This window comes from Perissodus microlepis, chromosome 5, assembly GCF_051167445.1.
Source record: "Perissodus microlepis isolate ML-2025 ecotype Zambia chromosome 5, ASM5116744v1, whole genome shotgun sequence".
Taxonomy (NCBI): Eukaryota; Metazoa; Chordata; class Actinopteri; order Cichliformes; family Cichlidae; genus Perissodus; species Perissodus microlepis.
Genome location: NC_140465.1, coordinates 19,095,866 through 19,107,599, shown reverse-complemented (window position 1 = coordinate 19,107,599; position 11,734 = coordinate 19,095,866). Strand labels below are relative to the sequence as shown.

The following is an 11,734-nucleotide window of genomic DNA, read 5'->3' as shown; positions in this document are numbered from 1 at the left end:
TGGACCTATGTTTATTATTCATCCCATAGATGTGATGTAGAACAAGAAGAGGGACAGACCCCTCTCTGGGCATTATCATAATCATTTTGGTTTTTTTGTTCTTTTTTAACGTACTTGAAAATTTTTTGTACTGGAATAAAATCAAGTGTAAAATCCACACTTTTGCTAAGTGCCCTGTTGAAACTTATTTTATTATACTTAACAGTCATTCTCTTTCTCTTAACAAAACTGTCTTTTATAAAGATATAACATATTTTGGGGTCAGTGTAAAAGAAAGGCAGCTGTCAAATGTGAAAGTAAGGTCAGAGGTCAAATTTGACATGATATTTAAATGCAAACTATAATGTGATATTTAGAATCCCAATATACCAGTATTATTTCCTAAAAGTGGCCAACACACACAAAGGCAGCAGAATTTAAAGCATAGTTTTAGAGATAAAAGACATTTCATTAAAGTTTGACCTTGCTTGACCTTGAAGAAGAGGTCAGATGTCAAATAAGGTATCTGTACAATAAAATTTTAAACAAATTTTTTTCACGGTCACGCTTTTAGAGAACATGAACAGAAATAAATTTGCACAATGAGACGGTTTCCCTTTTTAGTATTGAAGTACATCCATTTTTTTTTTTACTTTTTAAAAATTCATATGGATGAAATCACATAAATTACCAGAAAGACAGTGTAGATTTTAACATGGCTTTATTTGATCTTGTTTTAAAGCCAATGATATTTAAGAAAAATACTTCTTAATGTACAGTTTTGTTTTGTTTATCTGTGTGTGTGTGTGTGTGTGTGTGTGTGTGTGTGTGTGTGTCTACTGTGTCCAGAAGAACAAAACATCCTGTTACAAAAATATCTTGAACATAATACAGACAATGTTTAATGCAGCTGCCATGTATTGGTATAGAAGGACTATATTTCATGCTGTACCCTCCATGCTCACTAGAAACTTCTTGGGTTTACATATATTATCTTCCCTGCAACGTAATACTGTCAGTAATGCATGCAGATGTTGCAGGCAATTTTTGCGGCAATTTTTTGTCATTTTTTATTAACATTTTTTATTAACATTGAAGCACATGTTGAGGAAATTTTCTCACATGCACATATATTCTTCTTCTCTTAGTCTTTAGTTAGATCTTTGTTTGGTTTTCCTCAGTGCTGTTGGAAATATTTTTTCTTTAATACATATGTTGGCATAATTAATGTTGTATAGGAATGAATGCTGCCAACCTTATGCAAAGGTTGGCAGCAAAATTCTCAAATCCTTCAACCTCACTGACTATTGACGCATAACTGTGATTGTAATTATTATAAACTGGTTTCAAACTGATAGTCTATTTTATAAGACTGATTAAACTAAGAACTTATTTAGATTTCCCACTGATTTTAATGATTTCAGTTATTAGAATCTCTAAATTAATGGTTAATCGGTTAAAATTAGCTTAATTGCTTTATTGGTTTTTCTTCTTTTAAAGGTGGTGCCCTTATTAAGATCATTCTTAACAAGGTAGATAAACATAAAGAAAGCTCCAGCATTGTTGCTGGCACTGCCCTTGTGAGACACAGTAATGACCGCATATAAAAAAAACTCCATAATGTTCTACAGAACACATTATGTAGAACATAGAAATGCTACTTGAATAATACTGCACTGGTAATACAAATCTCTGGGCTGACACCAGAAAGCAAGCCATGCACATACAAAATGTTAAATTGGGTTTAATAATTCTCTATTAATCTTTTGGAAATTATTGTCTTAAGTAGAAATATTATCCAGGTGAGATTCCTACAAAATAAAAGAAAGAAAGAAAGAAAGAAAGAAAAACATTTTCCTGTCTTATCGATATGGCTTGAGTGTGTCAGTCTTATCTTCTGTTTTTTGCCAGTTAAATATTTTTAATGTGTTTCAGTGTGCCTGTAGAGTGCTGTATGCCAGGTCTGTTTTCATTGTAGGTGTTTCATCTGGCTCCTCAGGGATGCTGGAGTAAAAGTAGTATGTGGCAGACTAGAACAAAAATAGAGCAAAAGTTATTTGCATCTGCATTTTCTCTGTAGTGAATACATTAAATGCTGAGGATGCACTTGTCTCACTTACACTCTCAGTTTGAGACTCTTGTCTTTTGAGTTGATTAGACCCTGTGAGTAATACAGAACCAGAGTTATCTTTATTTCACTTTGTATTTCTATGCATAAAAATATAATGTGTATGAAATAGGAAAAGGTCTGAGGACTGTGCTATAAAGCAAAATTATTGGGTTAGCAAGGTAAGCTGAATATAAACAGGAGATTTTAATGTCTTTTAACACCTACATCGCTATGGTAACCTATGCTGAACACATTACTGGTCCACACCAGTATTTGTATGAAATTTTGGCTTAAAATTGGCTGGAAGTGACATATTTTCACTAATTCTTTTTTTAATAGTATCCTATAAATACAATATAGTTTTACTACAATTTATATATAAACATGTAAAAAACAGCAGTAAATAAAGCCCAGCAAATTGCATGCCATATTGTCATGGCATGTATTCATATTCAGATGGTGAAGCAGAAAATATATATCCTTTTTTATGCTTGGTCCTATTCTTTTACCAAACGTTTGCTTTGGCACTCTTGTAATTGCATCTTCTAGAATTGTCATGGTTAGTGCCGTGCAGCGGGCAGGAGGGAGGATCCAAATGCAGGACTCAGAAACAGAGGGTTAAGCTTAGGGCACAGCTTTATTGCCAAAAGAGCTCTTCATGGAATTTAACACTTACAAAAAGAAACCAAAACCTAAAACCTAAACTAAACTGGCACTGGAAAATAGACACTAAGGAACATGGGCTTGAAACATGACGGGAGAAACACAGCACAAAGAGAGGGTACGATGTGACAACAAGCAGGGGATGACATAGGACTAAAATACATGACGGAGTAACCAGGAAATGGCAGACAGAAGGGAAACACAGCTGGTACTAACTACACAGACAACACGGGGAACAGAGGCCGAACACAGGACTGTCAAAATAAAACAGGAAGTACATGGAAGAAAGATAAGCTCCACGTTTCTTACAGAGTGTTTAGAGATTGTTTAAATAACTATCAGCGCACCATCAAGGTAGAAAGAGCAAATTATTTCTCCAAGATCATTACTAAGAATTCTGGTAATCCTAAAGTTCTATTCAACACATTCAACTCTGTCCTGCATCCCACCACTTCAGCCATATCTGAGACTGCCTCACACACGTCTGAGGATTTTCGAAAGTTCTTTACTGAAAAAATTGATAATATCAGAGCACATATCCCGCTCTCATCCCAAGACCTTTCTGAACCACCTACATGGTCATTCTTTTTCTCCGAATTTAAACCAGTTTCATTATCCCATCTTACTAATATAATAATGCACATGAAACCAAATACGTGCCCCTTGGATGTGTTACCTACACCATTTCTCAGAGATGTGGTGAAGACAGTCGGCCCTAACATCCTCGTTATTGTAAATGGCAGTATCTCAAATGGAACTGTTCCTCATTTGTTTAAACAAGCTGTTGTCCAGCCGCTTCTAAAAAAAACCCTGGTTTGGATCTGTCAGTTCTTGGCAATTTTAGACCAATCTCTAAGCTACCATCTTTGTCTAAGGTTCTCAAAAACGTTGTCCTCCACCAATTATCCTCATTCTTAGACACACATAATATTCTGGATAAATATCAGTCTGGTCTCAGAGCCTTCCACAGCACAGAGTCTGCTCTATTGAAGGTGTTCAATGATGTGCTTTTAGCTGTTGACTCTGGAAAAAGTACAGTTTTGATTCTTTTAGACCTGAGTGTATCATTTGACACTGTCGACCACACAATCCTATTAAACCGTCTAAAGACATGTGTCAGGATTCAAGGCTCTGCTCTAAAATGGTTTGCCTCTTACCTGAAGAGCAGATCTTACTCTGTGATGCTGGGTAACAAATACTCTTCCCCAGCTTCACTTACTTGTGGAACACCTCAGGGCTCTATTCTGGGCCCTGTCTTATTCTCCTTATACATGCTCCCTTTAGGCTCCATTTTTCAGAAACACCAGATCTCCTATCACTCTTGTGCAGATGATGCACAGTTCTACCTCTCTCTAAAACCAGGTGCCAATGGTACACTGCAGAAAGTCTCAGTGTATGTCTTAGCAACATATATTGCTGGATGTCTCTGAACTTTCTCAAACTAAATCACGACAAAACCGACATTATAATTTTCGGTAAGCAGGACTCTATTAGTCTTATAAAGAAACAATCTGGGTCCATTATCAGCTAATGTACAACCCCATGTAAAAAATCTTGGTTTCATTTTTGATTCTACCCTCAAGCTGGACAAACAAATAAATTCAGTTGTTCGTGGCAGTTTTTTCCAACTCAGGAGCATTTCTAAACTCAAAAATATCCTGTCATCTAAAGACCTGGAAACCCTTATCCATGCCTGCATATCATCACGTCTTGACTATTGTAACTCTCTCTACTTAGGCATCTGTCACTCCAACCTGTCCCGCCTGCAACTTGTTCAAAATACAGCCGCAAGGCTCCTGACGGGTACTAGAAAGAGAGAGAATATTACCCCAGTACTCGCATCTCTACATTGGCTGCCAGTTAAATATAGAATTGATTTTAAGATTTTATTATTTGTTTTTAAATCTCTCAATAGTTTGGCTCCAGGTTACATTTCAGATCTTCTTAGCCTGCACTTACCCACTCGAACTCTGCGCTCGTCCAGTAAGATGCTGTTATTAGTTCCACGCTCCCAGTTCAAATCTAGAGGTGACAGGGCTTTCTCCATTGCTGCCCCGAAACTCTGGGACAGTCTTCCCCCTTTCATAAAATCCTCTTCATCCTTGGAAGTCTTCAAATCAAACTGAAGACCTACCTATTTTCCAAGGCTTCCGGATCTCTCTGACACCTCTTTTATTCTGTTCTAACTATTCTGGTCTTTTATCTCATTGGATGATGTTTGCATGTGTATACACGTATACATGTATTTTATGTTCACGTATGTGTGCTTGTGTGTGAATGTGTACATTTTTGTATATGTAGTTGCATATTTGCATGTACACATATACTTTTTACAAACATATATAGATGTCTTACAATGTTTCTATAGTGTTTTCATTTTATCTATTTTAATTCTTTTTATCATATTATCCCTCTGTTCAGCACTTTGGCTGACACTTGATGTCTTTTAAATGTGCTATATAAATAAAAATGACTTGACTTGACTCGACAGACACAGAGACCCAGACTAGACACTGAACAGAAAGAACACAGAGTACAGAGACAGGAGCGACAAGAGACATGACTGACTGAGGAACAAGAAGACAAACATAAGGACAGAACTAAACCTACACTAAACATAGGGGCACCAGAACTAAACCTAAGAACTAGAATTAACAGAGCAAAGAAGGACTAGAGCGCTAGGAATAAAAAACAGAAACCAAAACACTTATAATCGTAAACCTTGATGAAATCAGACCACAGGGGCACTGACCCAGGACCGTGACAAGAATACAGATTAGAAACGTGATCAGTTACATTTGTAGACTGTTTGTCACCATATCTATTTGATAAATAAAATGAATGTAACTTTGATTTAGTGACAAACTACAGTAATTCCCATGTCTGCTTTATTGTTTAGGGTCATGCAGTCTAACCTTCTAGAGCTTTTCCATACAGCTGTTACATAAACAGCAGCACCAAGAGTACACTGAGTAGTAATACAAATAGATTAACATGTTTATTTTAGTGCTCCATGCGCTTGTGATGATCTTGTGAATGGTTGTCATGATGACAATAACCATTGTCATGACACCTGTTATCTCCAGCTGGGGTTTTAGAATGTTTTAAGTCCACTAATGCAAATAAATTCTGGCTATGTTGATCTTGGTTTGTAGTATACCCCTCTGATATTCATACAATAAGATTGTTTTGTTGTTTAAATGCTTTGTTCATTCAATTATATCATTTTGGTTCCTCATCAAAATAATCTTAATTGTTACACAACTGTAACAAACCTCAGACCAAAGTTAAAAAAGGAAACCTGTGAGCACAAAAGCAGCAGCTCACCGTTAGGTGGGTCATCAACAGGGACTAAACTGGTCATACTGTAGACTTCAGAATCATTTGGAGACATCTTGTTTGATAACAGAAGAAATGGAGAAGAGGAGAAGTCATGAATGACTTGCAATTAAGTACATGAATTATTAGTAGATACAAGGAATTTTATTACAACAAAAATAAGAAAGAAAAGTACCCATCCTCCTCGGTCAGTTTTTTTTGTGCTTGAAAAATGACCTACAACAAAAGGTAAAACAAAGTCAGCATATAAAACTACCATACAAAAAAAACAACAACACTCAAGGACATCGTGGTCTGCAGCACGGCTGTGAGGGAGGCAGTCGCACCTGGATGGCATATGCAATCACGCCTCGCCAGCTTTAAAGTCTTTATTGGGTCCTGAGTTTGTGTTATTGTTTTGTGTTTGGCTGCGAGCTGAAAAGCTGCAGCTGTGTGTGTGTATTTATATAAAGTACAGCAACCATTAGTAAAGTGTATGCTGAAAAGCATGGAAACGTGGCTGGGTCTGGCGTGGATTTATTACACACATAATACCAGAGGTGATTAAATGTTTAATTAATTTAAGTCATTGTGGATGTGACAGTGTTGTTACATCTGAGCAAAAAAGACAAGCATTAATTCTCAAATAATTGTCAGTTAATACATGCTAAAGTAAAGTGATCTCTCTGCTTTCATCAGCAATCTGTCATTAAGCTTCTCACATACCTGTTTGCATCCATCCAAACAGGTTTAAAAAAAAACCTGCCATTTTGTGGCAGCTGCTGTCTATTCACTTATAAATCAGAATGATACTTGATAGCAGACCTACTCAAATCTATATGGGAATGGGCATTCTCATGTGTGTGTGATAGAGGTGGGCAGATTGAGTAAAATATCAATGATATACTAACGCAGTTGGATCAATACGTGTTTCTATCCAGTATGTATGCACTCCACTGAACTGTGTTAAATCAATTTTTCTTTTTTTTAAATGAAAAATGAAAAAACTCAAACATACACGTTGAAAAATATGCAAACTTTTTTCTGTTGACTGTCACGTCAATTCTTTTTACCCTATGCTGGGCGAGTTAATATATTCACTGGTGTGTTGAAGCAGTGAGGTACAGTGTTGGCGCCGAGCAGCTGAAACATAATGCTGAGTCTTAAGGAGGAATAAGAAAATTGTGGTAAAGCGTATAAGTATGTAAGAGAAGTAAAAGATATGGAAGTGAAAAATCAGTCGGTTAATGAACAGAACGGTGGTGGAGCTGGTCGGTCGATTTTGTGTATAAACTTTTTATAATATAGTGTGATCAGAAATACTTCAGACTGTAGAAAAGCTTTGGGGTTATACATGACATAAGGAATTGTTACTGTCCTTACCATTTCTTCTTTTCACGCAGACAAGAGCCATTCCCAGTGAGATGATGCCCACGATTACACCAAAACCAGTTGCAACTACAGGTAGAAGTTTATGAGCAGAAGGTACTAGAAAAGCACAGACCACAAACAAGTGTCAGTCTTACTTCCAGTTTTGGTGGAAGTAAAGAAGAAAGACATCTACTGTTAAAAACCAACAAATCTCTTATTTTATGGTCTTGAGAGCAGCAAAGTATGCTGAATGGCATGTAGGAAAGAACAAACTTCACTGATATGCAAAGCAAAACCCTCCTAGTATGATGAATACACAATTTAAGGAAATTTCGCTCACCTGAAGATGTCCTTGGTGTGGTCACAGAAGAAGTCGTCCCCACTGAAATGAATATATCTAAATGTCAAAAAGCACCACAGCAAATGACCTAAGCATTTTTATTCACTTGTAGAAATCTTACCAATAGTTGTGTTTCTCCTGATTGTGTGACTTGTAAAGTCCATAGACGGGGGAGGAGCAAAGGTCAAAGTGTTTTTTTCAGCTGCAATAAAAGAAGATTGTGTAGTGATTGTTTCATTATTTGAGTTTCTTGTGGATTCACCACAAAAGGCATTTTTCTTCCGTTACTGCAATACTGCCATACAACAGCCCAGTGTCAATGTTTTACACTTAACATTAAACTTTCAAATTCAAAACAATGTTGTAGGGCTTTAATACTGATTGAGTGATTCGAATACTTTGATTATAAAAAAAACTCTTGACACAGTCTTTGCTTCGATGCTTCCTTTAACACGCGGCTCTGTAGTGCTCCGATGTATTAAACGATGTAAACACAACTAGAACAAGACCTGCAATACAAAAGTATTTAGAAGCAGTGTGTGAATAAAAGGTTTGACAACATTGATCCCACACACACTGATAACACAATAGCAACCGTGATGATGATGCTGACACAGTTTAACATGCAGCCGGAGTTTGTTTATGCGCAAGAGCAAAGAAGTGGAGGCGTTATTACTGAGACAGTGAGCTCAAGGTGAGTGAAACAGAATGTGTTTCTAACGTCAAAACAGCAGCGATGTTCCTGTAATCACCATTAAAACCTTTACTTTAGCATGAGTCCGTCATCAAAGCACCTCATAAACAAACTCTGGCGTGAAGAAAAGCAAAGTCTGCAGCTGCTCCATCCACCTCTATTTGTTTTAAACAGAGAAAAAAATCTGCAGTAAACCTCCAGAAGTACTATTAAAATATGCAGATGATCTGTTAACTGAGTCTGAGACCAGACTGGTTAAATCATACAGCTTGCTGAAGGCTGACGGTAGCAGTCTTATTTTACATGGAAGTGGTACCTGCAGCAAACAGGGGCTAAACCGTATTAACTTGAAGACTTTTGTAACATTTTTCACACTGAAAGTGAAATCATATCAGATCATATATTAAACTGCATTAATATTTAAAAATATAGGAATAAAATCTTTTTAAAAACATAATAAAAATATAAATGGGCATTTAAACTCTGATCCACTGACCTGAGAGCTATTAGGTTGGACACTGAATTATTATTAATATTAATTATTAACATCTAGACCATCGTATCATCTGTTTTGTGCCATAGTTTAGATTACACATATATCTTGTTCTGTTTTATTGGACCTTTGACTATACTTTAAACTATTTATACATTTTTTAATTTAAGATAAAGCTTTCTTAAAACACATTTTTTATATAAATACACACACACACACACACATATAATTTACATATAATTTACAAATACAATTTTTTTGAGAGATCTTATATCTTATATGCAATAAACTTTATAATTTCTAAAATGGAAGCTTACTCAATTACTAAAATAATCGGTAGCTGAAGCCCTATAATATTATTTTACTGTCACCTGGTGTCAGTGCATAACACATAATGCACTGTAAATACATCCATCAATACTCAGAATTCTGCTCCCTGGACGGAGTTAAATTAATTCAAGAGATAGGCAGTTTATTTAAGGATGGAAAAATGTATCACCTCCTAATATCTGGTACATTACATTACATTATTAAAGGTATACAGAACCCTATAAACATCAGGCTTTAGCTTCCCTTTTTGGTTTGTAGAAATAAATGCACATCCTGTAATGAGGTATAATAGACAGCAGCACATTGTGATCACTTACTTTGTACGTTAATGAAGGATATGTTGCTGTGAGGAGACTGGTATTGTCCTCCTTTATGCTGTGACATGTAAAAACATGTCACTTCCACCTCAGCAGGTGAACTCTGCTGTGCCAAAGAGAGGAGCTCAGTTCCTGTAAGTGTCTGCTGACAGGAAATGGACGTAGATTTTCTTCTTCTCATAAAGTACAAAAAACACTGAGTCACAGAAACAGATGATGCAGTCTGACATTTCACTGTGACTGAGTCTGTTTCTGTGATCATCATTAGATTCATTGTCAGCTCAGGTCGAGGAGCTAAAAAATGTAAAGATTTCTCAAGTTAATTAACTTGTCTAAAATGAGACCATATAAAGTAAAAGAGGTTTGACTTCGAGGACAGACGTATCTCCACCTAACTGCTGTTCAAATCTCCTCATTGTGATGTTCAGCCAGTCAGAAGAAAGTTTGTTTTAAAGGAAGCTAGCACAGGCTGTGGGTGAAGCAAGGATTTTGTAGAGGACAACACAAGACAAGACCATATACACAAATAGGCGAGTGAACACGGGTAAAAGCAAACTAAAGTGAAACTAACGAGAGCAGAGAAGCAAATTACAGACAAAAGCTGGAAGTCAAATGAAAGCAAGGAGTATAAGAAAACTAACCTTCCAAATAAAACAGGAAAAAGACAAAAGATAAACAACAATGCACACTATTTTTTTTTTCTTTGTCTGTTTCCTAAATGCTGAATACTTTTTTGTAATCAAAACTCAGAGAAACACAGAGACCAAATAGACCTGCTGTAGCACACTTTTTGAAACCCTTAAACCTATATAATGATGATATTGTTAAGTTAAATGGAAATCTGGACACAGGCACAGAGGTGATCTTAAAAGGAAGGAACTTATTCAGTTGGTGAGCAGCAGTCTTTTCCTCAGAAATATGTTGGTGGAAGCTAAATTATGTATTATAAATGAGCTGTTCTCTCTCTCATGTGTTTCCAGACAAAATCAAAAGTGATTTTGAATTAATTGTCTCTAAAGACCTGCTATTCTCCTTTTTAACAGCTTGTCAAAAGATGTATGACATTTTATTCTTTAATAATAACACTGCAAAATCTCCAGTGTTAAATTGACACGAGAAACTGTCTGTATGAATCCACTCTTTTGAGTGTTAAATAAACATTTTTGACAGTGTTATATTTCTAACAGTAACCTAGTCAGTGTTAAAGATTAACAATGGCTAACATTAGCAGTGTTGATTCTCTAAGACTGTAAAGTTACTAGCATGTTTAGTTATTTTCCAGTGTTAGAAAATCAGCACTGCTCAGTGTTAGTCATTGTTAATCTTTGTTACGTTCCCCTAAAAGGGTCCAGGCGATTAGGGAAAGTAACAAAAAGTGTCCGGGTCAGAAAAAGGAGACAGGGAGGCAAAAGGGGTTAAATTAAAGAGTTTTATTAAAGTTTCTATTAATAACTCAACTAAAAGAGACGGACAAGCTGTTATCACCATTTAAAGAAACAAAACAAAACTCAAGCGTTGGTCAGTAAACTGAAAAGTAAGTAAAGAGGATTAGTTGCCAAACACACTCCTCTCCACCGAGTAGGAGCAGAACACACAGCTCACTAGCTGCAAATCAACAAGGATCTGGCCCTAGAGCTGCTCTTCTTCTTCTTCTTTTATTTTAACAGCAGCTTGCATCCATAGAAGTTGCATTACTGCCACCCTCTGGTGTTACTTAGACTGCATCTAGCTCTTTAAATCCTCTTAAATAATCCCATACTTCTCAGAAACCAAAGAACCACTCCTTTCCTTTCATGACATCCTAGCCATTCAACCACCTTTTCAAACCTGAGTTCCCCCCTCATTCCAGTTTCTACCCTCATCATTCTCCTATAGTTACCATACCTCCTGCAGTTAATAAATACATGCTCAATTGTTTCCATAACACCACACCAATTACATAGCCCCTTTAAATGTTTCCCCATCCTAAAAAGAGTGCCATTCAGGTAACGATGCCCTGTTCTTATTCTACACATAACAATCTCCTCCCTCCTATTCAGTCCTCTATTTCTTTTACTTCTACTGTATTTTGTACCCTATACAATTGTCTCCCTCTAGTTTCATTATCCCACACCATTTT

The 11,734-nt window shown here is 36.3% G+C and overlaps 1 protein-coding gene across 1 annotated transcript; it reads right to left on the bottom strand.

The window, feature by feature from the left end:
• Positions 1-1,910: 1,910 nt before the first annotated feature.
• On the bottom strand, positions 1,911-9,877 carry LOC146387157 (uncharacterized). The gene is made up of 8 exons (XM_084928544.1): positions 9,616-9,877; positions 7,888-7,983; positions 7,782-7,823; positions 7,454-7,558; positions 6,267-6,307; positions 6,080-6,146; positions 2,100-2,140; positions 1,911-2,009 (listed from the first exon to the last, which is right to left on the bottom strand). Exons 1-8 carry the CDS (start codon positions 9,875-9,877, stop codon positions 1,911-1,913), a joined length of 753 nt encoding a protein of 250 aa, XP_084784670.1.
• Between the last annotated feature and the right edge of the window lie 1,857 nt (positions 9,878-11,734).

Coding starts and splice junctions, on each gene's coding strand:
- LOC146387157 (XM_084928544.1), bottom strand. CDS start 9,877: ATGATCACAGAAACAGACTCAGTCACAGTGAAATGTCAGACTGCATCA. Junction 7,824..7,887: donor TATTGGTAAGATTTCTACAA/GTGAATAAAAAT, acceptor TATTCATTTCAG/TGGGGACGACTTCTTCTGTG. Junction 2,141..6,079: donor TGTTGATGACCCACCTAACG/GTGAGCTGCTGC, acceptor TATTACTCACAG/GGTCTAATCAACTCAAAAGA.